Consider the following 17,685-nt stretch of genomic DNA (forward strand, 5'->3'; position numbering starts at 1 on the left):
CAATGTTTTTATCCCAGGGTAAAAACAATGGAGCAAATTTTTTCTTTCTGATCCATTGATAAAGTAACGCACACTCACAGCATTTCAATTTCCATTAGGATGGCTTCTGTACCAACACCCAACACGTTTGGTTGATCAGGTAACAACAGTACAATAACAAAAAGAAGATATTACGTGTGTAATTAGCGTATATAAAATCAAGTCTATTTTCACAGAATGTATAGAGTTTGTACATGATCACTTTCTTAAGAAATTTTTTAACTGAATAAAGTAAAATCGCAATTAAAAAATGCAGAGGACTCGAATTCATTCAGCGCTACATATTTTTTGCCATGTACAAACGATACTAACTCTTATACAGCCACTTATTTCAAAAACACGTCGCTATAACTAGTATATTTACGTTATTAAAACCATTTTAAAACAGATTTTGTGCAATATATTGTTACATTCCACAATGTTTGTTAACACCTTTATCTGTTTAATATTATAACAGTTTAAACAACGAGAACTACAGGTACAGTAAAAGCAACAACTAAACATTAATGTGAAGGTTTAAAAAAAACACGAGATAATTAATTAGAACTTTATAATGACAACACTAACTAGTAACTTACCAGTGTGCATATCTTGGTGGTCTTGGTGTAGTATATGGAGGTGCACCAGGTCTACCTAAAGCATCATCTTTCTCGTGAATGTAAATACAAGTAGCAGAACTGGCCGCACTAGACACTGGGGGTTCATAATAATCAGTTTTTAACGTCCTTTCGTCAATTTTATTATCTGCGTTGTGCGCTTTGGCAGCAGAGCGAATGTCTATAAAGGCTACAGTTGCAGCCACAGTTGATGTGTCTTCATCCTTTTTAGACAGAATCTTCACACTCTGAACTTTACCATACCTAAGAAGTGGTGGAAAAAAATGCAGAGATACAGCATAAGTCATACATCACATTTATTTAGTTTTGTTCTTACTATTTCACAAAAGTTTATTATTAGTTGTAATAAAGTTAAATATCATACGGTGTCCTACGCACGATCAAACATTTCTGGTAACTACAAAAGTGCAAAAAAGCTACGTTTAAAATTATACCTTATTGATTTCATTCATTTCGACTTATCCTTGATTATATAATTAATATTATAGTACACAGCGAGGTTTTCTGTATTGATGTTACCATTTATTGGTACGTCATGGTGATATGTTATTTCATGTATGCCAGTGTTCCTACACAACCAAAACCCATCTGTGTAGCTTGGCGATTTTCGCGGAACTCGTGATAAACTGGGAACTGGAGGTTGCTAATTATTTCAGTAGAATCTAGAAATACTCTAACAAATATTTTAAAAATAAAAGTATGTTTAATTGTGCTTTTTCTACGTCACGTCCATATAATTGAATAATCATATATTTTCTTCGGTTTGTATGATATCGCAAAAAACCTTCATTACGTCTACATCTTACGCTAATTGTTAAAAAAATAAAAAAGGTAAAATGTTGAACAATATTATTTCAAAAGATTACTTGCAGGCTTAATGTGAAATGTTTTGACTCGCACATTTGCTGTCCAAAATATTGTTTACAGATTTCATTTTCTGACACTGTAAAAGTATTTATTAAACTCACCCTTTCATTTTGATGGTAACTTTGGTCCGAGAGAGAATACTTTATCAAATTATCATACTGAATATGGGTTTTCATAGCTGACAAGCTACTGGTAATATTTATCAGATAATCAGCCAATTCAATCGCCCACTTTTGCTATCAAGAAGCTTTATTAAATTATCGTTACTGTTATAATAAATCATAAAATCAATAGTTCAAAAAACAGCACCAACTTTTGTTTTAAAATTCACACAAAGCTATACGAGCGTTATCTGTAGTAGCCGTCCTTAATTTAGAAGTGAAACACTACAGGGAAGGCAGTTAGTCATCATCACCTACCGCCAACTCTTGAGCTACTCTTTCACCAACAAATGGTGGGACTGACTGTCATATTATAACGTCCCCACGGCTGAAAGGGCGCAACATGTTTGGTGTGACGGGAATTCGAACCTGCGACTCTCAGACTGTGCCCTAACCACCTGGCCATGCTGGACCAATAGCATCGGCTTAGGAAAAATGATGCATGGATGGATAGATAGACTGGTAATGTTTCATCATAAGACATTTAAAAATAACTTAATAACTAAAAAATGAAAGATAACCAAAGAAGGTCAACACAGACTTTACTTGATGTGTTATTAGGTAATAAAGTGTTTTATATAACAAAGACACATCGACCTATCTACTGTGTCCACCCAGGGAAATCGAACCCCTCACTGTAGCGTTGTAAATCCGAAGACATATTACCCTTCCACCGGGAAACCGAGAAAAATAAATCGAATATGGTAATTCTGGCTTATACATTTATAATTCAGTTCATCATTTTGACCTTTCAAGTTCATGCGTCCGAATGTCTGAATTATAAGATTCCTAATTAATAACACTACATAGTTTATAAATGTATGTTTTAGAAATTCGTCCAGTCTGGTACAGAAGTATGTTTCGTCACAACTGTTCAGCGCAAATAACAAAAAAATCGATGACCTGTAATGTTCGAATGAGCTTACAGTGGGTCCAAACTTCGCATCATGTTAAGTAATTTTATGTTTATACCTATTACAAGATACCAGAGTATAGAGCTGACTCATTTTCAATGTAAAATACATCAGAGACCCTCCACCAATAATTAGTGGGATCAATTATTATAACACTGGTATTATTCTGTATTTATTTTCCCTTGATAGTTTAATGATCCAACAAAAACGGACACAAGCAAATGAGTAAATAAATATTTTATAAAAATACATTTAAAAACGGTGAGGCCCATGTTTCAATAAACTGAATGACGTAAACACATCAAAACAAGTTAATACAATCGCTATTTGTAGTAATATATTCATCTATCAAAATTTACGTTCTCATGTGGAAATCTCCATTTTATATAATAAATCAGGTATATAAATACTGTTACTTAGGCTTACTAATGCACATTTTTGCTTGTTATGTAATATCGGATACTTATATGTTTAGTTGGTTTTATCTTCGTATATTCATAATATGTAAAACTACTTCACGTTTTTTTTTAACTTTTTAACAAAATTCTTATTGAATTGTCTTATTACAAAACTATCGAATGTTACAAAACAAGTTAACTTCAACTGGCATTACTATATTAATTCAGCTGAACTATAAAATGTAATGATAATAGTTTTACACACTAAAAATGGTAAAAGTTTTACTTTAATTATTAACTAGTTAAAATGTCACTTTTAACAAAATGGTCGGCAGATAACGTAACCTCCTATAACACTTCTTCATGAGATGGTAAATTACTCATTTGGTTAGATATAATGTAATATATTAATGAAATGCAATTCATCCTTTTTTTTAAATCATTTCACTAAATAAGAAATATTTCAAAGGCACAGTGGACAAACGTTATACTAGAAAAGAATTACTTTGAAAGAAATAAAACAGTCTCACGACAACAGTCTTTAATAATGGCCATTATAATTACGCTTTGGACATACTCGGGAGTCAAAATCTGAAAACAAAATTGCACATAGAAAGGAGAGGAGTCACTAACAAAAGAAACCATTTTTTGATTCTTAATGCTAGAGGGTCCATCTTTTAATATCTCAGCCTATCTGGCGACAGGCACCGCCTCTCTGCGCACTCGAAACACCGAGTTGCCTTGGCAACATGTACAGGTAAACGTCACATAATGATGAAGGTTCACTGTTACACACAAATACATTTTTTCACCTGCCACGAGGCTCACGAGAGAAATGACACAAATGATAGCCATGAACAACTGCTGCACGAAAGCTGGCAAGAAGCCAAATTTTATGTTCTCTAAATCTATCGTTCGTTGGTTAAGAATAGCAGATGATTGCAAGAATGTAACACCAAATATCGCAACACATAAATACACCAACAAACAGCCTAACATTCTCTAGTGCACTATTACTGTGGTGTGAAAATAAACATGTAGCATATTTGGCATAAGTGAACCATATGTAACTACTGTGGCACAATACATAAAAAGTTAAAAACACAGAGAAACTTCCAACAGCACCAAAAGACAAAAAACAAAAACTTGAAAATAGATTATTCCTTCCTTTATCCACATAGATAATCAACTGTTTAAACAGTAGTTTAAAAGCAAAAATGAAGTAATTGTTTGAACGATAAGTCCTAGAACAGTTATTACTTCTCTATCATCTACATGTTTTTGACAGTAATATTCAATTTAATTTACATACGTTTCAGTTTATACTTACTATACAAATTTTTCTCTCAGTTTACTTGTCAAAATTTTTTGTTTTACTTCATGTACCAGTTTGTTTTATTTCAGCTCTCGTGTAAGTTTGTTTCTGATCCTGTATATCAAAACGTGTTTTGTCTCGGTTGCTGCAAGTATGTTTTTTCCCCCCACATCTTAACGCAAACAGCACTCGTGCTGCTTTGCACGAAATTCAAAACAAACAAATTTCCTACATCTACACACACACTGACATTATCGTATTATTTTTACACACTGAACTTCTTAAGTATCATCACATTCCCACACTCCAGCACAATCATGTCTTCACACAAGTTATCTGACGGTTAGGAAAGACGATTTTTGAAAATGTCTACGTTTATCAATTACGTGAAATCTTTAATTCCAGTGCAAAAACAAAAGAATCTCAAGCCATTACTTAAAATTATAGAAATGAATGCGCTCAGAAGTTCCATCAAGTGCTATGGTAGACATATACTTTACATTTTTAAAACTGAAAACTCCTATTTTTAATTAGAATTTTATGCTAATCCTTTCGTACAAAATGCATCGATCAGTCTGCTCTAATTCACACATATATTAACAGTATTTTTAAAACATATTATAACATGCGATCCTTAATAACACCCGGTTTCACTCCTATACACAACACCCACTGACAACATTTAAAACTTTATTATCACATACCACAGCTCAACACAACTGACCTTATCACAATTTTAAACATTAATTTCACGACAAACAAACACACACAAACATATATTCAATAAACTTGGTTTTATTTCTTACTGAGCACAAAGTTACACAATGGGTTATCTTGCTTTATTCACCACAGGTACCGAAACCCAGTCTTTGTTTCAATAAACTACCAAATTGTAATATAATGACAATACCACTATTAACCAAAGCGATATTAACTTTTAATACGACACTACATTAACAAATACTTTTATAGTTGCACTGCAACGTTATTATCCACTAGCACTTTCACATTACTTCACATATTTTCATATGTACAGTGCCTTTTTTACACAATAAAATTCTTAAATCCTAACGAAGGTATAAAGGTGTAGAAATATTACGCTATTGCATCTCCACTCTCCGATTCAATAAACTTTTTATAAATTAAAACTTATATCTTTACACATTGAAAACATCATATCATTTTTACACATCATTTTTTTAAATCCTTGCTAACTAAAGCTGCGATGATTATGTACACTTGCACTGTACCCTATTTTGAAAAGTGGTATTATGGAAGCAGTATATTTTGGTGTCCACTTGGAAGACTTTAAGAACTGTGATGCTTTCTCCATTTGAAGAACATTACAGAAACGCTACTTTTAAGTTTCTCATATATCTTTCGGGCCCGGCATGGCCAGGTGGTTAAGCCACTCGACTCGTAATCTGAGGGTCGCGGGTTCGAATCCCAGTCATACCAAACATACTCGTCCTTTAAGCCGTAGGGGCGTTATAATGTGACAGTCAGTCCCACTATTCGTTGGTAAAAGAGTAGCCCAAGAGTTGGCGGTAGGTGGTGATGACTTGCTGCCTTCCCTCTAGTCTTACACTGCTAAATTAGGGACGGCTAGCACAGATAGCCATTGAGTAGCTTCGGGCAAAATTCAAAACAAAACAAAGCTATATCTTTCTTCAAAATTCTTATCAGCACATCAAATATACGGGGATCTAAGCTCCATGTCATGAATGGGATCAATCAAAACCACATTATCCAACACAACTTTAGAACGAACACGATGAACCATGATTTTGTTAGCAAAAACAACACTAACCCTTAAGTGGGTTGATTTTTGTAGTTAATTTGTTTTTGGTTTTAAGCTTACGATTTTATGCACTCTTAACACGTTTTAGCTCCCTTGCTTCTGTATGAAATAAACACAAGCAGAAGACGTGGGTCTTCTACTCGCAACAAAAATCAAATAAAACCCCACTACCCAATTAAAAACATTCATATATTATCACATATAAAATAAATATGGATACAATATACTCGGTGATTATAAAGAAAACTCCATATTGAAAACTCTTCTACCCCTTACTTTCCTAGAGTAACTAAACACCATAAGCACTTTGAAAATAATAAATGTTATCCAAGAAAAGTCTGGGCACGGTTCAGGATGTTGCAACAACTGCTACGAACAGCTTTCTGTCATTCTGAATCACCACATCAAGCCTGTAACTAAATAAAGCATGTGCTGTCTGCTGTGAGCGGTGTTCATAGATCCTTACAATTACACTGTAAACTGACACGCACTTTATTCAAATTATGAATCTCTCAGTGTTGAAATTCGACAGAGGGATTATATTAAGTTACAAGAAAAGCGATATTTAGATCTACAGTATAATATTATTTTGAAACACATCGTACTGTATCCAAACTTTCCTGAATAAATCCTGCAATTCTCAATCGTTTATGGAGGAATTTTGGTCTTCTAGAAGTGGTAGTTTTAAACTTAGAGGCCAACATTCGCAGACAAATCCAATATACCCGATTTTGACACGAAAACATTGTTAAAAGCATAGAAAATTTGAAAAATTTTATATCGCCGCTTATGACGTGTAAGATGCATCTTTGAACCGGTTGGCTGACATACGAATACTTTAAATTGTAGTTTCCTCGTTAAGAAATTGAGCAAAAGACAAAAATTCCAAAACTTTCTATATACACGTGTATGGGACCTGCATAGATTATCTCTGTACCAAATCTCATGTAAATTTCACAAAACATGGCTAAGTACACAATCAAAATCCCTAAAATTTGAGCCTTCTGACCCTCATAAAATGACCAAAAATAACCATATTCCATATTTTTGTGTGCGTGTGTATGGGGCCTGTAAAAAAGGTGTCAGTGTACCAAATCAGATGTAAATTGGTCAAACTACGGTGGAGTAATTGTTAAGAAACTCTCAAATTATGTTTTTTGTGACGTCTTGACCTCCTATAGTGGCTGAAAATGGGCAAGTCCACCATTTTAATCATCAATGTGTGTTAGATCTGTAGAAAATCATCTTCGTAGAAAAACTCCTAAAGTATGCTTTTCTGTGGCTCTGACCCCCACCCCCACCTATACACACAGAGAAAAAGGGTTAATCCAGTTGTTTGCGTGTCAATGTGGTTAGTAAATGGAAACTTATATTTAAGCCAATTTTCGTATTGAGTGTTGTACATATGACCGTACAGGAACCTAACATATACCATATATGGGGTTGTTAGAATTTTGAGCCCATAAAATCTTTAAAAAGATCTAGATCAAATAAATTACAAACATATCAGGACCTACTGGATTAAGGAATATCTCTATGAAACTTTAAATCAACCCGCCATGAAGTGAAGTATTGACTTTCGATTGAAAAGAATAAACAACTGAAAAAAACAAACAAACGGTACGTCTTAGTGGAAACATAACAAAATCAATAAAAAATGTACGGTTTCCTTTATAATCATTTTATATTTATTGAGTTAAATAAAACAAGCTTTACACGAAGAGGTAAAAATGAGAAATATTTTTCTAAGCCTTTAAGAATATCAACTTGGATTCTATGTTTCCTGTACAGAATATGGTAGACAGAAACCTATTTGAATACAATTTTATCAAGAAGGTTGGCGCGAAGTTTGACTTTACCATTTAGGCACTAACCATCAAGTGTTCTAGCTACGACTACAGTTTATTATTTGTGTGTATTAAACGCGAAATGTCGTAATCCATCAATACATATGATACATGGTCTGAGTAAAAAGATTAATAAGGGGAGTAGCTGCCTGATGAGATCTGGGGCATGCTTTCCAAGAGAACATTTTAAACTGGCACACAGAAGAGGGTTGGTTAGTCCTAGAACATTCTTTTCTTCAGACTACTACTTTTGTTCACTTACTTATTGTTTCTTTTTCTTGTACTTACTGACGGTTTGTTTTGAATTTCGCGCAAAGCTACACGAAGTCTATCTGCACTAGCCGTCCCTAATTTTGCAGTGTAAGACTAGAGGGAAGGCGGCTAGTCATCATCACTCACCGCCAACTCTTGGGCTACTCTTTTACCAACTAATAATGGAATTGACCGTCACATAATAACACCCCCACGGCTGAAAGGGCGAGCATGTTTGGTGTGACGGGGATCGGAACCCACTTACTGAGGAAAAGGGGTTAATAAGTACTCTTATAAAACCTATGTAATGCTTGGTAAGTAAAGCATCTTTTTATTTCTTTTGTGTTTAACTCCATGCCACCAGTTAAACCACAAAAGTTCACGTTCAAAACGAAATTAGCAAAACCTTTTAAACATTGAACGTGCGTTAATTTTGTGCAGTGTTGTATCATGATATTTCTGACAGAGAAAGAAAAATAACGCCTATCGATTGCAGCGTTCGTGCCAATCAATACACGGGGTTCTAGAAGCGAGATCAGTTTGGATAACATAACATAACCTGCAAACCAAACTGCTCCATGGCTGGCTTACCGACTTCAAATTCCAACAACTCTGCGCTAGCTTGGGTGTAAAGTAAAGCAAAATAGAAAGTCGCCATAGCAACGACATGACGTCAAGGGCTTTTATGACGAGTGCTGTTATGTAGTTTCTCTTAATGTATCATCTCCAAGATTCTTTATCATCTTCGCTTCCAAATTATTAAAGCGTTATAAATGGACATCTTCAAATATTGACTTACTTGTATCATAACATTTTTTTGGATCTGGAGTGAAGCTGCCAGATAAAGTTGCTATGTATTACCCAAAAACATGAGCACAGGATTCATGCTAAGTTCAAGACTGGTTGGGGTGAACTTTTGGCGCATAAAGCATGAAAAACTGGGAGTAAAAATGAACTTGTAATATTTTTTTTACGAACTCAGAGAAGCGAAAGTCTGCAAAATGTATTGGAATTACTACGTAGTTTGTGAAAATAAAACACGTTTCATTTTTATGTTTTATTAAAAGGATTTACATGAGTTAATAGACTTTTTTCTTAGTTTAAAATAAAACGGTTATTCTCTGCGACAACAGCACAATTTTCTAGAAGTTACCGCAAAACCACTTATTCTATTTTAAAGTATATATAAAAAGTCACTTCACGTAAACAGCTGCATCAATAATGAGTTAGTGCGAGATTTCCTTTGATTAATCAAAACAAAGTTAAAAGCGTTTTTATCTGTGCCTGACTTTTTTTTTAGCAAGACAAATAACAACTTTCTAGACGACAGGAAAAAACAGTTTGTTTTAGTAAAGACTTAATGTGTGTATATGTATTAATGACAAGCTACTTTATTAGATCTTTCAAGGCTAACAATAGTTAGATCAATAATACTGTTATATAATCTAATCCACGAGAAATGAAAACCTTTCTGTTTTACCCTTTATAATTCATTAGAATAGTTCACATTTTTTTATTTAAATATTTTATTTTTTAAAAGTAATTATATGCCTGGAAATGGTTCACAGACAAGAAATACTTTCTTCGTTTTCTTTCAGAAAAAAAGACAATCTATTAACAAAAATGAGTAGTGAAATAAATGGTTTTTACTTTTTACTTAGTTTCACATACAGTGAATGGTTGTTCAAATTCTTATATAAATGATTTCAGAATACAGTTGACTTTTAAATGCACTATATGACACAGATTATTCGAAACTTTTCAAACAGACTATACAAAAGTAGAGGCAGAGAGAGGCAAGTTCAAAACAAACATATAATTTTTTTTCTCAAGACATCAGTAGAGCAAACACTTGAATTCCACTGGAACACTTTTTTCATATAGTTCCTTCAAAACACATTTACATTTTTTTACACTTTCACTTCGTTAGTTATCTAAACTCATACCGACAGTTTATTTATCTCAACGTTAGATAATTACTCTATCTCTTTTCCAAAAACCTAATCCCACTGGAAATTTACCTTGAACGAATTACTTATTATTTTATCAATTGGCTTTTATTGTGTAGTTAAGGACGACACGATCTCATTCAGATAAATGTATATTTTGTACTTTGGGTTCTGTTTACCTAGTCCCGTGTTTAAGAGTTTCGAGCAAAGATATACAAATATCACATTGAATGTGTGTAACCATCCTTAACTGACAACGAAATGAGGAATTGTTTGTGTGTGAATTTCGCGTAGAGCTACACGAGGGCTATCTGCGCTAGGCGTCCCTAATTTAACAGTGCAAGACTAGAGAGAAGGCAGCTAGTTATCACCATCCACCGCCAACTCTTGGGTACTCGTTTACCATTAAATAGTGATATTGACCGCCACATTATAACGTCTCCACGGCTAAAAGGGCGAGCATGTTTGGTGCGACGGGGATTCGAGCCCACGACCCTCAAACAACGAGTCGAACGCCTTAACCCACCTGGCCATGCCGGTCCCAACAAATAGTACTATACTACATATACATTTTCATTTATATTGGAAATATATACGCCCTATGTTTGGTGTGACGGAGAGAAGGAGCTATACTCAATAAACAATACATACTGCAAATTTTTGGGCTATTTTTATCTGGCCGAATAGTAGCGTTTAGCCAATTCTTACATCACACCCACACGCGTGGTTCAGGGGTTTTGAACAAATGGTTGCTTATATATATATTCATATAAAGGAACTTTGTAATAGCATGAAAAGAAGGACAGACAGACGTAAAGCAAGAGCATGCCATACATATAAAACATCAAATATAGATGTGTAATGCTGCAAAGAAATAAACATCCTACGTTCAAAATATTTTTGCACTTTTTTTGTATACACTCAAAATGGCTTCGACAGACTACAATCAAACAAACGAAACTTACAAGACCTCACTTGTTGCATACACTACAAAGTCGTTTCAAATACTTCTCGTTTCTGTTTCAAATGAAAACAAACCGTCTAGTCCTCCGAACCATCGCTTAGATGTGACCTTTATACTTTTTTATTTCAGATTATGAAGCTCTATTATGGAGCTACAAATTTGTTTATTCGCTGAATGTTGACTTTGTTGCGAAAGCGAAAAATCTGTGACCAAAGGGCCTTCGGAATACAGGACGATCATCCCTTACGACATTAAGCTGACATTACACCTTTTACTTAGATGCTTTTTATAACGTCGTTAAAATACTTTTCTCACTAATTACTACAGAAAGCTTAAAAGCAAAATTGGAAAAACGGAGCTCGTGCAAGGGATCATTAACCAGTAGAGTTTATTCATCTAATCTCAACATTACACACCATACAATTAAATTTGTGTATTTTTGATTATTATAAAAGCTATCCACAAGATGATCTGAGAGTCGATTAAATTATTGTCTTTTCCTTCCTTCCTTCCCTCCTGTTCTTACTTAATAGTTTTAAGGTTCACGTTAAAATACAGAACTTTGTTATTGTTATTTTTAAGGCGTGTTATACATTTCTGCCAAAGTATGCAAGTACAGTTCAGGAGGTAAAACGTAGGGGTGAATCAACAGTTGTTAGCAGGCATTGCAAGTCACACAGATATAAAACATCACTGCCAAGTTAGAAATATGATTAGAACGAAAATATAACCACGTGAGGAGCATCTTTCCTCAGTGTATTCAGATATTCACATCGAATTATGCAAATATATGTAATAACACACAAGCTCAAGGAAATCTACTGCATCATTGTACTTTTCATTACAGTACAGTGGTACGTCTCCGGATTTACAACACTAAAATAAGGGGTTCGATTCCCTTCGGTGGTCTCAGCAGATAGTCCGATGTGGCTCTGCTATAAGAAAAACACACACATATAAACCCTGTATGTGAAGTACGCATTTTATTTGCTTTGTGTGTTTTTCTATACTGTTCTTAACAACAAACCAATTATTATTATTATTATTATAGTGCATGAAAATATGGGTAAGCAAAAAAACTTTCTTAAATCATATATTATATATATATATATATATACAAAGTTTTTGCGCAACACAAGTCACGTGCCAACCAACGGCTTCCTCCGGAAAACCTGCCACCGTTTTTTTTCACCCTGAACCTTGAACAGAAGACACAAACTGGTAAACACATACATATTTTCTGTACATATGCTCATGTAAATAAAGAAAACCCGGGAGAGGCCAGCCCCATTCTTGCACAACGAACTACGTACGAAGAAGCTCGAAGCGCAGGGCGCATCAAAAGCTTGTATAGGTACATCTCTTGTTCGGGAAACACTTCCAGGGACGAGAGCACTGCCAGGACTAACTACCCCCGGTCGATAACACATTACCCAGTCAAAAGCAATCGATATCTCCAGACTCGCTTGTCATACCGATCTACGAGGAACTATACGTTAAGTGTTTAGTAGCTAACGAGCGTTTAAATCAATACATATCATGTATTTCACGTTATCAAAAACTTGTAACTCTAGAAGGATTTCTTAAAACATAATACTGTTATGTGTGTGTGTTTATACAACATTTAAAAGAGCACTATACCTAGTCTGAGATGTCTGTCCGCAATTTGTTGTATAACACTGTTTATAAGCGCTGTAATTCAATTATACGAATTCATTACGTCAAACAGACCTGCGGAGATTTAAGTGTTGGGAATTCTTTTTCGAAAATATTTTACAGTATGTTTACTATGCAACAAAAAACAACTTCATAACTCAATCTCTCGTCCCCAAAGTGCATTTTGAAGTGCGGGATGACGTAGTGCTCACCCTCTCCAACCCCCTATTGTCCAAGGAAAAAAAAAAAAAAAGACGCTTTTTTCTCGCTTGCAAACCAAAGTAATTTAAAAAATGGATTTACTGTGTCATAAACAACTGTCTACTTTTTCTACAAATGTCTAATGAAAACCAAATTTGCAGGAACATTTAATTACTTCATGACCGTTTCTGAAATATATATACAATGAAAATCGGTTCTTCCGTAAGGTTAAATAATTCGCTTGCTAACCTAGGGGTTCATACTAAACAATAGTCTCTGCAAGGTCACTGGGTTAAAAACAAAAATGATTTAATTTTCCAAGGCAAACTGTTTTAACACGAATTTGACAAACGCGCGAGAGTACAATATATATATATATATATATTTTTATTGGACAGGCTCCAGTTGACGTAAACAGAATTACTAACATCTGGACATCTTCACCTGGCCGACTCTAAAAATATAATAACTCTTGGAGTACTTATGTCGTTGGCTACATGTACGTTTTTATTTTTATTTTTTTTTTTCTTTCAGATCGGACAGGCAATACTTTAAATAACAGGAGATTTGTGTGCTCACTTACTGTTCTTAAACTCACTGCTGTAGGTAACAAAAAATAAACGTACTGAGTCACTTTCATGTTACCGTGTTTGAGCTACTGCTCCCGGCTGGCTTTAATGGTTTCTCTGTTCAGTTTAACGTCATGTTTGTTTCATTTTATTACATGATATATTTGGATAGTTACATTTATCAATATCTTTCAACAATGAATATATATATATATATATATATATATATATATATATACACACACATATATGGAGAGAGCAAGTATTAAAACTTCTGTAATCAGGATGAAAATAGCCTCCCACAGTGAAAAGGTTTGTTCACGTTGCTGTAACTGCGCTGCATCATGCTGACTTCTTCGGCTACATCGCGTCACGGCCTTCTTACTGGTCGTAACACACAACATACTTTTATATCGCGAGTGATATTTTCTTTCTCCAACTCTCTTCTTTTGAAGAAATCAAAAACAGTTAAGTAAAAATTAAATTTTGATACTCGATGTTCAACTTTAGTAACAATACTGGGCAAAACAAAGCTTAACGAAGTCAGACTAGTGATGAGATTGAAAGTTTAAGTGGTATCTTTAATTAATTCACTGGAAGTACTATATTCAAGCTCGCCTGCTACTTTGTTTAATGTCTAAAACTTACAAACCAGGGCCTAATTACAAAAAAAAACAAACCTCGTAACAAAAAAATGACACCCATTAATGCGAAAGATGTGATGGTATTTTCTAGCATGATTGAAGAATGTGGTACCATTTTTTGTAAATTTTAAGGGAATACTGGTAAGTGTATGCAAGTATAGGGTGAGTCTTAAGTGGGGACGTAGTATGTACGTAGAAAGTTAAGACAGGACTTATTACAATTTTATGATTGATTATATTAATCGTGTCGTGCACAAATGACATTAGCTCCACACACCACAGTTTGAAAATTCCTGCTCTAGAGAAATACTGTTATAAACCGAGCTAAAAAGTTTTAAGCATTACTTATTTTCACATTCATGACTATCAAAAAACAATTAGTTTATTTCTCAAACTAAAAAAAGGTACACCTAATATACTTACAGCAAAAAGTTTGTTGTTTATTATCCACACAGAGAAAAAGAATTCAACTGTTACTCGGCCTGTACGTTCGTCGAATAAAAATACAAAATTGTATTAACCGTATCCGCTTGCGTAGGTCATTTTCTCACTTCAACTAATACACAACTGTTATAACACTGGTCCATTGACCGTTTCTCTTTTGGGATTTCCAGTTTAAACTAGTACAATATTCTGATTTACTTTCAAAGGCATGAGGTGTTGGTTTTTCAATCTAATAAAACTATAATGATGACCAAACAAGGACAAAATGATAAAGTTCTGTACTAAAGCCATCTAAGTGTTTACTTGAATGGCATGTTAAAAAGAAAGGCCTACCTGAATTACAAATTCGTCACTTCACTGTAAATAAATTCTAGTCTTCAGTCTTACTGAAAAATGTGTATACACAGAAAAAGTACTTGCTAGTTTATTCTTCGTCTCAGTAATAAAGTAAATGTAATGAAACTGTACACTGAAAAAAAACTTAATTTGAATGTCATATTATTTGCAATGGCCACGACTCAGTTACTTTAATAACGCAGCTGTGGGTAGATACATACAATTACGTTTCACTTGGAAGACGTGAAACATGGAAACAATTACACTACTTTCATTTACCCACTCTTGCTTATGGTAATTTGGTTGGATTATATTTCGTATAATTAAAACTGATACATTTTTAAAAACAAATGTAAATCAGAACAATATGATACAATTAATTTAAACAAAAACTATGCACAGATAACTCACGTACTTTTTTGTTTCGATTTTGCTATTTCTCGGGACTCATTAGGAAGACTAACAAAGTTTCACTCAGAAGAATCAGAACCTATAGTGTGAACTAAGAGCAAGAAACGCATGTACTCACTTCTAGTAGTTCAATATGAGTTCGAGAACAGCGTTACTACACAACTCATCAGAGAAAAACTGTTAGCGTTACGTCACTACGCACGTGTACTTTAAATGAACGGATACCATATGAAAGTTATAGTCACGCGCTACGTGCTTCAAGCTAAGTTTTATTGGATTCTTCTCGTATGTGTGAAAACGTCAAATCAAATTTACAAATCTTGTGTTAAAAATTCTTCATAATAAGAGCTCCACTACTTAAGTATCTTTCACAACAGTGGTCTGATGTCGGAGTATATCTGGTAAGGAGATATTCTCGAACAATATCCAAACCGTCAGAGTGTCAAGCAATGTCAGTCTTCACAGACCTGCTTGGTTAAGTACCTCTGAATGTTATATATATATATATTGGAAAAGTTGGACAGCTTCAAATGATATTACAACGAAAGAGTACAAGAAAGTGTCTAAAGCAACACGGCACTAAATCGGACAGCCCTCACTCCGATGGCTCAGCGATATACTTAAAAGGTCTTATAACGCTAAAGTTCGGGTTCGATTCCTGCAACGGACACAGCATAGATAGTCCAGAGTGCACCTTTCAAAATAATTCAAAACAGAAAATTGCTGAGCAAATGGATAAAGAATATTTTAACATATAAAAAAAACTTACAGACACTAAAATTCGCAATTTAAAACCCCACTTATTTCACCTTTTAAACTTAACTAAATATCTCGTTCATAAGCAACAAGCAAACAACACTTGAAACCACAAGTAGATTACAAAAAGGGTGGCTGGTAGAAAATCTTTAATTAATTCGAGATTAAATAATTGGAACACTGATACAAATGGAAACTAGCACGTAATAAATCAATACATTCAATACGACTTGTACGTTTAAAGTGATAATGCGCTCGCTAATCAAAACAGTGAACATTCTCTCGTGAAATATTTCACATACGTATGTTTCCACGCGTTTATAAAATCACACACAGTACAGGACTATGCTATGTTGTTTTCTAACTAAAAGTCCACTGAGGCTTCAGGACGAGCTGCGACTGATTCCGCGGAAAGCGCCCTGTAAATTGTGCCCAGTGCCGTCATTTTAACGTATCTGATTTGGGTTTCCACTGATGAGATAGAGTGTACCTAAGTAAACCTAAATCTGACTGACTCTGAGACCCCGTGATATATTTAATAAGTTTGCTTGGTACCTCAGAACTCAATCACTTAGCTTAGATATCAAAACAAAAGAAACATAAACTGGAAGATATAGTCTTTTAAAAGTTTGGGGAATACCACCGTTTTGAAGTCCTACAAAAGCCGATCACTTCTAATAAAACAACAGTTAAAAACATTCCAAATTTCTCATTAAATATTCATTCTAAAATCTTCATCTATCTTATTATATGTTTATCTCTCTCTCTCTCTCTCTCTTTCACAGTGTAAATGTGCATGTATTAAAAATCGGTATGTTTTGGGTGTGGTTTTGAAACCGACGTTTTACGACTCCACCCTGGCAATGATTAAGGAAGAAAACCATGGCTGTGAGAGTGCCTTCTATATAAACTTGTGGTTTTGAACTATTAACCAGAAGATGAAAACACGCTACGCTGACTAGTTAATGTAATTCATTCTTATTATGATAAAAATCAATATACATATACGAAATTTCATTTGTCATAAATGTAATTACTGTAGGAAAGCTTCTGACGTCATATTTTTAGGCTACCAATCAACGACAAGCCTGTTCAGCATGTTGAACAAAGAGACATTCATCTCGCATTACTAGACTGGTCAGTCAGCCTTTCGTGTGTTCCCCCACATCTCCTCCTTCACGAACAAAGAAAGAAAAGAACTTTTCTATTGTCTTCTAAGAGGCTCTTTATTCTTTCTTACTGTCAGCGATGTACGGTAAGTATGCAGCATAAATCTCACTGTATTAAACTTTAAAACACAAAGTTGTTATAAATACAAGGCTTCGTCTAATTTTAACCTAAAGATACGACATCGATATTTGAAATAAATAAAACAGGTATTTAACTTCATGTAGCTTTGGATTTAGCTTTTCTTTCCAACAAGGTCAAAAACTAATATATAATATGTGCATTGTAGTGTATCAAGCTGTTCTGAAACTTTAATAAAGAATCAACACACGTGGTTGTTGACGATTGTGGTAGTCTCTGTTTACTAACAGCTAAAT

General features: G+C 34.2%; 1 protein-coding gene and 1 long non-coding RNA gene across 2 annotated transcripts in view; both read right to left on the bottom strand.

Moving 5' to 3' along the window:
- LOC143228388 (uncharacterized) overlaps positions 1–17,685 on the bottom strand; it is a 129,105-nt gene that overhangs the window by 64,493 nt on the left and 46,927 nt on the right. The window contains 1 exon segment of the mRNA XM_076459652.1: positions 618–899. Within this exon segment, the coding sequence (XP_076315767.1) occupies positions 618–899 (282 nt within the window).
- LOC143229704 (uncharacterized) lies at positions 12,507–17,216 on the bottom strand. The gene is made up of 4 exons (XR_013016006.1): positions 15,390–17,216; positions 14,972–15,024; positions 14,618–14,676; positions 12,507–13,996 (listed from the first exon to the last, which is right to left on the bottom strand). It is a non-coding gene; the product is annotated as an uncharacterized LOC143229704 (long non-coding RNA).

The sequence above is a fragment of the Tachypleus tridentatus genome, chromosome 10, assembly GCF_004210375.1.
Source record: "Tachypleus tridentatus isolate NWPU-2018 chromosome 10, ASM421037v1, whole genome shotgun sequence".
Classification (NCBI taxonomy): domain Eukaryota; kingdom Metazoa; phylum Arthropoda; class Merostomata; order Xiphosura; family Limulidae; genus Tachypleus; species Tachypleus tridentatus.